At 39.8% G+C, this 15,147-nt stretch overlaps 1 protein-coding gene across 2 annotated transcripts in view; it reads left to right on the top strand.

The window, feature by feature from the left end:
• Positions 1-15,147, top strand: part of tenm3 (teneurin transmembrane protein 3) — a 180,444-nt gene that overhangs the window by 84,616 nt on the left and 80,681 nt on the right. For both annotated transcript variants that reach the window (XM_028409964.1, XM_028409972.1), the window contains 3 exons: positions 481-654; positions 2,458-2,522; positions 13,911-14,027. In XM_028409964.1, coding sequence (XP_028265765.1) covers positions 481-654; positions 2,458-2,522; positions 13,911-14,027 — 356 coding nt within the window. The remainder of the gene's footprint in view (positions 1-480; positions 655-2,457; positions 2,523-13,910; positions 14,028-15,147) is intronic.

Below are 15,147 nucleotides of genomic sequence, written 5' to 3'. Positions count from 1 at the left end.
GGGTTATTAGTTCAGTCTTTGAAGACTGAGCATGTGCACATAATTCTTCAAAAGCATTGCATGCACCCCCACCACCCCTTAGTGGACTCTATCAGCTCCATGTCGGCATGATGTCAGGCAATACTTCCCTATAACATGACCACATAACCACGAGTCATATCTGGTGGGTGTATCATCTGCCAAATGAGATGTTTGTTTTTGGAGGATGCGTTGATTGTTGTCAGGACTAACTGAAACAAAACAAGTTTAAGGGGTTGAGATTAAGACTTTACAATACATTTGAATAGGGAAGATTTCCGGTGTGGACAAATTAACCAGGTCTGGTCTCCACTGGTCTTAATTTAAAATGTGAAGTCCTCTGCTTGAGGCTGACACGAGGCCGGGTAAAAACAGTGTCAGAGACCTTGAAAAAAGCTATATATGATGATATATACGGCTATAATTAATTTCTCTATCTGTCTTTTTTTGCTTCCCCCACAGGCACTTTCTCTTTAAGACAGGTACAGGCACCACCCCCCTCTTCTCTACAGCAACTCCTGGCTACACTATGGCAACGGGCTCAGTGTACTCCCCTCCCACCAGGCCGTTGCCGAGGAATACCCTGTCCCGCTCTGCGTTCAAGTTCAAGAAGTCCTCCAAGTACTGCTCATGGAGGTAAGATAAGTAGAAGGAAGAGGTAATACCTGGAAAGGGGTTTATTTAAAATGATTTTTTTTACACATCATCAGTATATATAATAATATATAATAACTTGAAATAGAATAATAATTAAAAAAAATCATATGTGTGCACGATCCAAACATGAATGAGGGTCAGTATTCATCTTCTTTACAGATGATATCTAGATATAGCTGGCAGTCATCTCTCATACAGTGGAGACACTTAATCCCCACAGCAAACCTGCCACCCCTCGGGCACACATTACATGCACACGTGACGCAGTAGATCTGAAGGTTTGATTTATGTGTAACAGTTGACTGAATCTTTAGAAGAAACTGGATCCATAAAGGCAGCACTCAATTGCCAGCCAGCTGCCAGCTAACTGGGTGTTATACACCATGAGCTTCTGAACAGAGAATCCAGGGATTTTTGATGCGTGTGTGACATCAGGGAGCTTGGAGCTCTGAGAGAAAGGCGCTTCTCATAGCAGCAAGGGAGCAGTTAACTATGACTGTATCTTATAACAATGTAAAATAACTCGTTTGGCACAGAAATAGCTATGACTTTCTTTGTAATATTGCATGTACTGTTACATGCAATATTAATTTTGCAAGTTTCACACAGCCTGAAGCACTTGCTGCTGTGCCCAACTCTGACTCAAATGTTAGCATTAAGCTATGCAGATCCCAGTTATTGTATCTGCTGGAGGGCACTGTGGAATGAGTGAATGCCGCCATTGTAAGAGCAGGAATGCACCTGTAATCTAAAAGATTGGTTTCTTTTTGCATGAGGATAAAAAAAAAGAATGAAAAAAAATCACCACCGTGAAAGGTCAAATTCCTTAATAGGCAAGTGAAAAGCTTTTCATACTGAATTTCCAACATACTCTAAAAAATTCCCGGTTAAAAATAAGCCAGCCAGTATTCTAGTGCTGACTCAAAAATGGATTGATTATTTTAAATTCTAAAGTTGGATTACAGGTGTGATCCAGCATCATGCAACCTGCAACCACAGGATGTCTGTTTCATGTATATAGATACACACATATGTATATTATTTGTTGGGCATGACATGAGCTAATGCATGCTCAAATACCTTTAGCACATTATCATCATTCCACAGGGAACATGACAATGTCGGTACTGTCACTAGCATGCTTATTTGGCAAAACTGGCATCGTACCACAGGTCCATTTCAAACCTCAATCAATTTTTATATAATAGCGTGTATTTAATGCAGTTAAACACACTGTCATCTAATGATATCATTATGCATAATGCATAATAGATCCACAGTTTAAATCTTATACTGTTTTTATCATAACTGTGAGCAAAAAATTTGATTTTTAGATTTTTTAACTCAATATTAGGTCCAAGCAACCGACCTAGTTACCTCTTTCTATATACCACCTATACATAAATAATACCAAGTATTATTTATCTAGTTTACTAGAGGTGGCTAGCTACCTTGCTAACATCATGTTGAAAATAGAAAATGATCATTGTTAAATTATTTTCTAGCATTGTATTTTGCAACAAATTAATTAATTAATTAATTTATTATTATTATTATTATTATTATTATTATTATTATTATTATTATTATTATTGTTATTATTATTATTATTATTATTATTATTATTATTATTATTATTATTATATTAGTAGCCGAAGCATCTTTTTCTGCATTATGTTCTGTAAAACATATCGTCCAACATACACACCGATATCTGTTTTAATAAACTATGAACCGACTGAGGTATCTGTCAGGCTCTAACGGGGTTTTCTCTTCTTTCAGGTGTACAGCCCTCAGTGCAGTGGGACTATCTGTGCTGCTCTCTGTCCTGCTCTGTTACTGCATAGGTGAGACCACACACCTGCACATACAAACTTTTATAAACACAGACACTCTGAGTACATGCACACACAGTAGTGAAGGGTTAGTTTGGCCCAGCCTCAGGATGACAAATGGGACTTTTATTTGTACTTCCCATGATTTGTTCATTGTTAATCCCAGCTCATCTCTCTTCCAATCTTGTCCAGCGTCCCTCTCTCTCTGGCAACCTCCGTATCAGCCATGCTGCTCTCTGCTGCTGTGTGCACTGCTTTTGACTCTGTGGTGTGAGCCCATCTGATAACCTGGCTGTCAGGGCTTTCCTTTCTCCTGGCCTCATTCCTCCCTACTTCTTTACTCCCTGATTCACCATGTTTCTAGGGTTGTGATATAGGTGATGTGGAGGCTAATATGTCAGGCGTATTGTATGGTAAATTGTAGCTGGAATGCACATTGGAAAGATGGTTTTGACATTACAGTAATCTATTACTGAATATTTGGCAAACAGTACTGTCACTCCATCGCTATGAGGAAAAAGGTCATTTCCTACTATATTTTTGTTCATATATCAATTTAATCATTCCTTTCCGTGGCGATGCCAGATATATAGGTCATTAATCAAACTGTTGGAATGCTCTGTGCTCAGTCAGACCTTACCGTAAGTCCCAGACGTCCCCTCTTTCTTTTCTTAGTTTTGGAGTTAAATTAGAAGGTCTTCCCCTGCCTATGATTTTAATTCACACTAAGCACAAAAGATTCAAGATTACTATTTGGCAACCCTGACAAGGACACAAAGTTGAACTTAAATGTGCTGTACATAGAATATAAATTCCATATTTGTTATGCAAGATGCAAAGAAACAGAAACTGTAGACAATATGTTATTGTCCTAAACCTATATGCTTTGAGTTGTCCAGCAGGGGGTGATTCCTGTGGTTACAGTAGGAAGTTTAGCTCTGTAGTAGACTATAGGATAATAATAATAATAATAAAATATTTTAATATTATTTTTAATATTTTATAATTAGTTTAGTCCTTGTAAGATTGGGTGTGAGTTTTTTTATAAAGCCCAGAAAGAAAGAGAGAGGAAGGGTAGAAAAAATTCGGAGGAGAGGAAGACTGGTATATTTTGTAAAGGTCATCGATTCCCACAATGAACCCAAGCAATTATGACTGGAGCTCAGATGGTCCTTGGACTTGGAGATCTCTTGCCACAGGCCAGTCGATGTGTGTGTGTGTGTGTAACATTTGTTGTTACATGCTTGGCTATTTCAAGGGCTCCCTCATGCAGCATTGTTAGAAAGATGTTTTTTTTTCATCCACAGCATCTGTTAAGACTTTCCTGGGATTTATGATTGACATACACATATACTCTTGACACACACACACATGAATCTGTCACACACATTGGTGAACACGCAGAAAACACAGAGATCCCTGCTGCTATTCACACTCCAGAGATACCCACACAGACACATAAAAAAACATGCGTGTGCACATACACACACAAAGAGAAACATACACCAGGGCGCACAGGCACACATGTTTTGATTGGCACATGCATATACCCCAGACACACACACACCCACACACACACGCACAAGAAACCTCTGGCCTTGACAAACTGACATAATGACATACCAGACAACATATGATCCATGTCTGTTCATGCGAGTGTTTTTCTTGGGTATACATGTGTGTCAATCATACCATGTGTGTATGTGTGTGCTTCCTCAGGTTTTGGTCAGAGGATACATTTGGCTAGATGAGATAGACTTTTTAAAGTAGTGCTTGTTTGATTTTTGTTATTGAACCTCTTTATAATTGTGTAATGCAGCTAAATGAGAAGGAGACAGTGAAACACTGGGAGAACTGGAAGGGAAATAGGACGTCCAAATGTGTGTTTTGGCAAACATTAATCCCCTCGGATGGAAACCTCATGCAGATGGCCTCAACATCTGCATGATGTCTGGTGTCTGTGCTTCCTCAGACAGTTGAAAATATGTTAGCATAGCTTTAGCTTCTCCTGTTAAGGTTTTCTATGGAACCACTTGTTTGGCCTGTATCCAGGCAGAAACAGACAAAACAAATCCAATAGTCAATATTAATATGTCTGAAAATGTTAAAAATGCTTTGGTTTTCTGCAAAATACCAAAGGTAGTTTGAGTGTGCAATCGTTAATGTTACATTGTTAGCTAATATATCCAGAAAATAAAATGCTGCAGTTACTTCCATCAGTACTTATACAGTGTTGGGAAGAATACTTTTAAAAAGAATTCTGTTACAGAATACAGATTACATGCCCTAAAACGTAATTTGTAATGTATTCCATTACATTACTCAGTCTGAGTAACGTATTCTGAATACTTGGATTACTTACTGAACTGCATTTTAAGTGATAGAGTGCAGCGATCAGCGCCTGCTTACTACTAAGGACGCTATAAAACATTCATAGAATATATAGAAAATGGCCAGACTGTTCCAGCTGACTGCATCACATCAATGTTCTTCTATTTAGAGAAACAGAATGTAATAGAGTCAGAATAATATATGTTTTACATGTAACCCAAAGTCATTTTACAAATGATTAAATAGTTGAATAAGTCCATAAATCAGACTCAGTTTACCATGTATTAAACTACCTGACTGCAAGAGACACGTTCCTACTTAAGTGTTAAAAGATGGAGTTAGCTTGCAGCTAGCAGCAAACTAGTTCACTCCTTCAAGTGACGCTAACAGTGTGCCGGCATCATGACTGAGGAGCATTAAGCACGCAGCGCTTCATCTTCAGACTCTGACCCCCATCAGTCCGGCTGCTCTGTCCTCTCTGTCGCCCGCAGCTGCAGCTTTCTGTCCTGAACCAAAACTTTAGCTTTGCTCAAAGATGTTGTATTGATGGTAAGAGCTCTCACTCCTGACTATTCACCGCCATACACAAGTATATGACCACACAATGAGACAAGCGAGTCAGACATCTGCCGTAAACAGGATCTTTGTTGTAAGAAGAAGATGATTTTTGACTGGTTTCATCCAGCAGGGTGAAAAAACACGTAAAGTACCGCCGTGTAATCCACTGATTTTAGCAATGTAACTGTATTCTGATTACCACCTCTTTAAAGTTAAATACAGTTACTTTAGTTTATTTTTTTGTATTCTAATTATGTAACGTCAGTACATGTAATCTGTTACTCCCCAACACATATACATGTATTAGTGCGAGGATTACAACAAGCTAGTGTTGTCTCAAATCAAACGCCCACAACTGTGACACCAAAAGTGAGGCCAAAATCATATATCCTAAAAATAAACAGTTGAGCACAGATGAGCAGTTTAACAACTGCTTTAACCATCTCTGGAAAAAAAAACTTTCAGTTATTTGTCCGCTCCTGGTCTATCCCACTAACATGGGGGAGGCGGGTTTTACTGTAGCTTTTGCACTTTTTTTATGAAAAACTTGCCACATATATCGTGATTCCACATATATCATACATGTTTTTTTAGTTTTAAGCAAATTAAAATATGAAAGGTGGTGTGTGCATTTGTGTTCAGCCCCCCTGCATCAATACTTTGTAGAGCCACCTTCCACTGCAATCACGGCTGCAAGTCTTTTGGGGTATGTCTCTACTAGCTTTGCACATCTGGAGACTGAATGTTTTCCCATTCTTCATTGTAAAGCACTTTGGTCAACTCTAGTTGTAGTAAGGAGCTACATAAATAAAGGTTGATTGATTGAATGAAAAAAGCTCAGCCAGATTGGATGGGGAGCAATTTTCAAGTCCTGCCACAGATGCTCAATGGCATTTAGGTCTGGACTTTGACTGGGCCATTCTATCACATGACCATCCCTTGATGGAAACCACTCCATTGTAGCTCTGATGGTATGTTTAGGGTCATTGTCTTGCTGGCAGGTGAATCTCCCCAGTCTCAAGTGTTTTGCAGCCTCCAGCTGGTTTTCTTCCAGGATTGTCCTGTATTTATCTCCATCTATCTTCCCATCAACTCTGGCCAGCCTTCCCGTCCCTGCTGAAGGAAATCATCCCCACAGCATGATGCTGCCACCACCATGTTTCACAGTGGGGATGGTGTGTTCAGGGTGATGAGCAGTGTTACTTTTCCACCACACATAGCGCTTACCTCAAGTTCATCATCTTCCACCTGTTTACTGTGTCCCCTACACGGCTTGTGGCAAACTGCAAACAGGACTTCTAAGTCTTTCTTTCAACAATGGCTATTCTCCCACCTAAACTCTGGATTTCTGCCGCTCTTTCTTTCTTGAGAAGTTCAAAGCTTGGGATATTGTTTTATAACCTAACCCTGCTTTAAACTTCTCCACACCTTTATCCCTGACCTGTCTGCTGAGTCTGAGTTCCTCGGGCTTCATGATGCTGTTTGTTCACATAGTGTTCTCTGACAAAGCACTCCACAGAATAGCTGTGTTTATGCTGAGGCTACCTTACACACGGGTGGACTCCATTAACTCATTAGGTGACATCTGAAGGCGATTGATTGCAGTGGATTTTATTTAGGTCTGTCAAGAGTACAGGGGGCTGAATACACCACACTTCTGAGATTTATATCTGTTTAAAGTTTTGAAAACCATGTATTAGTTTCATTCTACTTCATAATTATGTGCTGCTTTGTGTTGGTCACTTCAAATCTCAATAAAATACAAGTTTGTGGTTGTAAGGTGACAAAATGTGAAAAAGTTTCAAGGCACTGTGTATTGTTTGCAGTGTAAATCACTACCGGCTGATATGTAAAGCCCAGGTATAGGTGTCATTACTGGGACTAAGGTAGTTGATTGGTGTACCGTCTGGGTTTTCCTGTTACCAAGGTTACTTAGCAGTGTTAATGTGCTAACGCTCAAAATAGCCCGTACATTTCAAGATTTTTTAGCTGTAGTGAATTAGGCCAACCACAAAAGGTTAGCTGTTCTTTGTTGATTATGTGTCTATATATATATATACCTGGCTATATATATATATATATATATATATATATATATATATATATATATATATATATAAAGATAATAAGAGAATGAGAATGTGCACACAAAAGTCAGGGTCACTTTCCACACTGTGTGTGCCTTAGGTGATGAGATGTTGCTTGAACCTTCTTGTTTATATCCTTGTGTTTAATTCACTCATTCTTGCTGCTTTAGCCTCTAAGCCTGCTGTATAGATGTCTAATAGCCTATTGGAAAAGCGGCCGTGAGTCGTTTTCTAACAAGCCCCCCCATGTATAATTGCCAGCAGATTTACAGAAGGCATGTCTGAAAGTGGCTATTGATACACGATGAAGGCAAGTTAAGCATTCACACAAACGTCAGTGTGTAGCCTTGCAGAATCACTGACCTTCCCTTTTGGAACCCACTGTTGTTCCTCTTCCAAAATCTGTCAGCTCACTTACAAAGCCCATTCCTAATAAACTGTTTGCATGCAAAAACAAGTGTGCAAATGCAAAAGCTGTTAAGTGCATGCACCTGTACTAACACATATGCAAATGTGTAGGGAGGATCTAGAGTTGCTGCTTTTTCCGGTTACTGAGTTTATATGCAGCGAGGCAAGATTGTGTTAACACACACACACACACACACACACACACACACACACACACAACCTTCCTCTGTGACTAATTGAGCCGAGCTGCTGTCTATAAAACAGGGTTTAGCAAATACACAGCAGCTATAAGTCACAGTGCTGGTCAGAAAACCCATTACGATGTAAGTGTCTCTCTGATCCCTGCTGGGTTGGTGTGCTCATTTTTCCATGAATACCTGAAGTGTTAGTGAGTGCAGGACTTATTAATATTAAAATATTTTTTTTCTTTACTTACATTACATCCCATGTATCTGATTATTAATATTGTAGGAATCAGCATGTGTTATTTGCATGCAGGTCTGTATTGCCTTGGGTGCAGAATCACCTTGGGAGCTGCAGCATAATGATTTATAATAATTAGTGGAGGTTGATTTTAATCTCTTATGAGTCTGCCGTGTCAGTAGTTTATAAAATAACAAGGACACAGTGTCAGAAATGCAAAGCACCACTCAGACAAAGAAGTCCTAGTGCTAATCACTGACATGCAAACATAGGTCAGAGGCTTCAGAATGTGTTGAATATTGATGATGAATTGCTAAATCTTCATTTCTTTCAAACTTATTTTCGAGATGTGCTACTTGCTTTCACTGTAGCTTTAATTAAAAAGGTGAATAAATCTCTTTGTGAGATGTGAGTTTATTTGCAATCTCTCAAAAATCAATCTAGCCTAATCAAATACATACAATGTATGAAAACATTTTTATTTTTATGGTCTTTCTCTCGTAATAAAAATAATTCCTCTCCTAGCTGTGCACACAAACAACTATCTGAATACATTAATAGCAATGAAGCACATCCGTCGTCTCATACACACACACGAATATCAGTTTTTCTGCAAGAAAGGGGTTAAATGGCAACCATTAATTGTATCAGCCTTATGAATAATGCATATCCTGTGAAAAAATGAGATGTTTTTTTTATAAAGCTCTGCACACCTACATAGGCTTTTTCACTAATTATGCTTGATTAGACCCCTGCTCTGAAGCTGGGCAAAGCCCTGCTGTGAATTACTCAACCCTATCATCAGACTTTGATATTCTTTAAAACCCCAAATTATGTTCACTGTTCATTTTTTTAATTATTGCTATTATAAAAAAAATCAGTATAGTTAAGATTAAGACAGTGTTTGATCCTACAAAACTCTATGATCTATGTTTCCCATATTTTATAAAGTTTCCTTACAGTGGGTAAAATGTCTACTCCAGTCAGACAGTCCGTTTTAAGTTTCAATTCTTGCAGCAACACTGTCTCATTCGAACATTGATCAGTTTGAACATGGAAAATGAATATGGATCTCAGTGTAAGTAATATATATAGTGTAATATATAGTTTATGTAGCCACCGTTAAACAGCAATAGAACCACTCATGACAAAGCACATCCTTATCTACAGTTGTAGTTATCAGATGTTAGAAGCAAACGTGATTACTAAGGGGACAGCTGTCCAGTGGATATTTACTATGGACACACCATGACACTGAATTGTGCTTCTGCAGGTTGCAGTCACCTCTGATTTGTGTGCTCAAGACTCCTCATTGGTACAGGTTTTACGACAAAATACCAAGAAAAGGATTAGATTGAGAGAATTTCTTTTATGTCATCCACAAAGTCAAGGCATAACAACAATGAAACCTGGCCCCTCCCGGGTGGAAAGAAACCTTTATGGTTGAAAGTGGCACCTTTGTTGCATCTTTGATGATGTTGGTGCCATTATCAATGCAATTGTGCCGAGTTCGTCCACTGACCTGCAATAGAAGACCCAAACGATGGAGTGTAATAAGCACTGAGGTTCACAGTAACTGATGCTTTAATCCAGTGTGGATGAATATGGCTTTATTTTATCACAGTCAAAGTGTCTGCTGTAACAAAAGTCTATTAGGCAAAGTCTGCGCTCTCCCACACGGTCCTGAAATCTGCTATCAGACATAAGTAAAAGCACCTGTGTGGGTGGACATCGGAGGTGTGAGAGGCTTTACATTATTTAATGGCAGCAGTTCCTCTTCTGTCAGCGTTTATAGATGCTCTCTGAGCACACCCTCTTGAGGGGATGGGTAATTTTCAACAGCACCATGACTGCAACACAAAAAAAGAACTGAAACCGTTTCCTCTGCCTCATCTGTAAACACATTTTCTGCCTTTCAAGTGGTGAATCAGGCAGCAGCGGCCCCTCTCAGTGTGTGTCAGATTATCAGGGCTGAACAGGGATCAGTTTTCTCCTCTGAACAGACACAGGACAGGCTGACAGTGCGCATTAGGCTGTTGATTCCAGACCTGCTTTGAACACAGTGGGATAGTCAGTCTTCCATCGATCCACGTATCTCTCTTGGGGCTGGGATTTTAAAATGCTTCCACAGAATGGCAATTTTCTATTCACTAATATTTATAAAGAGTAGGAAATATTTTGGAATTGAGAGCAACTGTATCATTTTGATGGAAAGATGTAACCTGATTCTAACACATTACAGTTTTAAATGTGCATTTTTTCTATCTCAAAATGGCAACTAAATTTCTCTGCAAATGTTCCTAAATTTCCTAAAAAGGTCCTGTTAGAGTGAACCAGTCTTGTATGACTGTTGCCATGGCCATTAATCCTCTTACTTTATCACACACACAGACCCACACATACGCAGAGGCTCCTGTCGATTAGCCAGCACTCTCCCATGACCCTTTGCTCCTGTCCTCACCATGAAGAGTTGTGGGCAATGGGCTAGCACAGCAGGGCTCTAATTTAATGAGGCAGAGAGGTGTGTGTGTGTGTGTGTGTGCAATAATTGTGTATGTGCGTGTGCTGGACATGGTAGGGGGTGCGCATCCATGGCAGGAGTTCTCACTAAATGTTCCCAAGTTGAATCAGTAATTGCTCCCTGACACAAACGACCTGTCTCTCATATCAGCTGGACTAGGAATCCTGTCCAGGTGTTCCACGTGTTTTCCTCAGGTTACTTTGTTTTATCTCGATACCATCACTGGGTCATGTACTTTCATGGGACATATGGTCTGTTTACATATTCAACATGTAACTTCTGTCGCGTGGAAAATAATTGGAGATTTGCAGTCTTGGAGAATTTAAAACCAGCAACCAGTTTATTGTTTGTTTGTTTGTTTGTGTAATCCTCAGAGCCTCAAAACCCCGCAGCTTAAACTGCATCCCTTATAAATGCTGGGAATTTAATTATATACTGTTTATCACAGAAACAACAGACACATATGTGTTTGCACTAAGAAGATTCTGCACAAAAAAACTGTACTTTTAAGCACAACTAGCATTGTTAGCAGCAGTCATATGAAAAAAGGCTTTTTGGCTGATGTCCAGGCTGTTCTGCAGATCAGAATGACAAACGGGTTTATAGAGGCTGTAAAAATGCAAATATATCTGTACAATTTCTGTCTACATTACTATTGTTATTTACATTTTTAAATCTTATTTATTTATTTCACACCCAAAATCTTGTGGTCAAGAAGATTACCTATATAATCTCAATCTCATAGATTCTATGCACAGACATCACTTTCCCTAAAACCAGATCTCAGATTTCTTGTTAAATCTATTTGTACAGCCAATCACACAACACTGCCACTCCGCAAGCTTTTTGCCACACAGTAGGTGTGACGGTGATGCAATGACGTCTGCATCCCATGATGTAATGTGCATGCCCTCTGTATCAGGGGCTTCCTTTATTCAAGGGAGGCTCTGTGAGCTTCACTGTGTTAATGTGCTCTGTCACTTGCACTGTAATAGTGTTAGTACATGGCCTCTTGTTGCCAGTTCTTAAGATGTGCTGTCGAACCATGTAGGAAATCAACGCATTTTTAGAGAAGCCAGAGATAGGAGAGATGTGATAGCATATACAACAGGTGATAACCACAAACGTTTTTTACCCAGGACCTCCAGGAAGACATTAATGGTGTTGTATCAAGCTGTTTCACATTTTGTAACAAACAAGAGCTAGAAGAGAGATGATGCTCTGCTCCTCTCTGCTCTCACTTCTGCGAAACTGAGCAATCACGGTTGAGAGGTGGTTGAGAATGTCAGATTTCAGTTTGGAAAAGTCAGAGCAAATGGTCGCCTCCCTATCAGATGCATGAAAGGTGAGCAGAGAGGGGGTTTCTGATGTTATCTGATGCAGTTTGGACAGAACATAAATCCTGCTTTAGGGTGCAGCTTACGGTGCCCTGGGGCCCAAAGGAGAAGTTCATTTGTTCCCAGTGCACAACTGCAAAGTCTACGGTCATTCAGCTGTTCCATTTAACACGGTGTGTCATCAAATAAATAGGGACAAACTAATCTGATACATGTAGACAGGCTCATTGTTCTGTCCAACTCCTCTGTGGAAACAGTTTTCTAGAGGCTATGAAAATGTAAATAGTTAAAGATATATATATGTAGTGCACCCAAAGAGAATGTGTTTTACATAATTCAATTAATGACATTCTCTGTGGAGACAGCTAACACGGGGCTGTAAAACTGGCCAAGATATAGGCAAGAAGCACAAAGACTGAGGGGAAGATAATGAGGACAGGTAGAGACAATTAGGAAACAATGGGGAAACAACCTAGCAAGGCAAATGGACAAAGTCTAAGGACTAACACCATGGCTGCGCCCCACATCTCTCTCCACTCACTGTTTATTCCACGACATAGTGCTGTTGTCACATTGTAGTGCTGGGTAGAGAGAATCATTAAACACAACATACAGTAGCATCACGACCAGTAGTGTGCAGCCAGTGGTCACAAGTGTTATGTAAAGTGTGTGACAACACTCCTTTTTTCATATTTTTTCATTTTTCACATCAGTCCTTTGAAAAACACTTTACACACTTTTATCCAGTTGTTCTCAAGTGAGAATAAATCAACATTTTCATGTAACATTGTTCAAAATAAATGATTTCTGTTTGGTTTTGTTGTGTAAGTACCCCTCAGTACAACCCTTCCTACATCGCTTCCTTTTGGAGTTTTCTTTAATGCAATGTGTTTGATGGATTTGTACGCACTTTCCTCAAATCCATAAGTACTTTAGACATAATCTGCAATAGTAATCTGCAGAAATCATGTTTGCAGACACTTTTGTTGAATAAACATGTTTGTCTTTGTGCAGAAGGTCACTTTTCAGCGTCTGCCTGCTGCAGCAGAATGTGACAGAAACAGTGCTGTTCCGTGTAATATCGATATGTCAGTGTAAACCCAGACAACAGCCCACAGTATTAAAGTGCAGCATGTAATTCTGTTAGATTGACTTGGCAAAGCAGAAAACCAAATTCGCCTCCTCCACTGCTTCATTTAGCAAAATGCCACATCAGCTCTGCAGTCCTTCATCAGACAGTCAGCATAATTCAGCAGAATGCACTGCAAGTCTGAGGTGAGGTGCATGATGGGGAATAGAAATGAGCTTCATGGCTGTGGATGTGTCTTAGCAGTGTTTCTTAAGGAAGGGTTAACACACACACACTCTCACAGAGAGAGAGAGAGAAGCTTATAGGTGGTGGAGGTGAGTGTGGTGTTGCTGGAGGCTTCCTGTGATGTGCTTTGTCTGTCCCTTGGTGTTGGTGTGTGTGTGTGTGTGTGTGTGTGTGTGTGTGTGTGTGTATCCCTCTTCTCAAAAAGATACAGCTAGTAACACACAACTCAACAGAGTCTACATGCAATCATACATATTCACTGCTCTCCTCCTGTGCCTGTTAATGACCTAAATGCACAAATATCTCCCCTTTGTCTTTCTCCTCTTCTTCATTTTTCCAACATCCTTGTGTTTACACCATTCCTCTCTGTTTATTTGTCCTTTTATGTGGTCTCAACAACATTCTCCTTCCTCTCTCCAGCTATGCACCTGTTTGGTCTGAACTGGCAGCTTCAGGAGAGCGAGGGATATGGAGCGTTTGAAAACGGAGGCGGAAGAGATACGACTCCCAACACCTTCATGGTGTCCACAGACAATGGTGAGTTCCTTCTTCAATGTGTTTTTATCCTTTTTTCCCTCACATGAAAAGCAATAAAGGCTGTGAGGGGAAGGAGCTGTGTGCTCCAGTTAAGTAAGCTTCAGACAGAAATGGAAGTCATTGGAGGTGAGAACGCTCAGTCTGTTGTTGAAGGCAAATTTCACAAATTCCCATAATGACACAGAGCAGAGAGCACAGACACCCTGTCTTCTGTGCAGGTCCGATTTGTGTTCCGTGCCACAGCAGAGAGTTGTCACAGAGGTGGATAATGTCTCAGTAAAAAAAGTTTGCATCCAGTTGCCGTCAAAGATATTTGAAGTCAATACTACAAAAGTACTGTGTCTGAATAGGTTTAACCTCACTCTAAAGGGTGTTAATAAACCCACATTACCATAGCAACCACAGGTCGGAACAACTTGGTTCCCTTCATTTTCACCTGACTAGTCTTGCACTTTCAGTGGCTTTGTAAGTAAAAGATATTCTTGTTGTCATTAATTTAAAATCTACAGATTTTGCTGTATATTAAGGTTTTCTAAAGTATAACATTCACAACTTGGTGCTTTGTTACATGATATAGCTTTAAGCAGTCTCAGTTGTTTTAGCCTCCACAAGAGTGACTCACAATTGATCTTGTAAACTTATATTATTTACTGTGTAATAAAGCATTACCCTAATCGACCTTCAGTCACACTATTGCAGATGGACAAATCAGTCCGGAAATTTGAGTTCGATCATTTCAAAAAGGAAAATATCTTTAGGGACAGCTCACCTGACTTTAGTTTCTTTGCACAGGTGTTACACCCCCTGTGGTCTCTAGGGGGGGCCGGGGTCGTAGCATACCGACCAAAAGGAGTCAGGAGCAAATAGAAAGGCTTTAATGAGTAACAAGTTAAACTCAGCAAAACAGGTGTGGGAGTGCCAAAAGGATGAAAACGGATACAATAAAACCAGGCTTATCTGACGTTTTCTAACGACAAAACAGAACAAACAAAAGGCCTGGCTAACTTAGATAAAACATGTCTCAACCGCTGACCATTGTTTTTAGACAAAGAACAACTGTGTGTGAGCAAAGTGTACAGGGTACCCTAAACTTACCTATCCCACCCCCTCCCCTGTTTCC

This window comes from Parambassis ranga, chromosome 1 (assembly GCF_900634625.1).
Source record: "Parambassis ranga chromosome 1, fParRan2.1, whole genome shotgun sequence".
Lineage (NCBI taxonomy): Eukaryota > Metazoa > Chordata > Actinopteri > Ambassidae > Parambassis > Parambassis ranga.
This window is presented reverse-complemented; position numbering and strand designations above follow the sequence as displayed.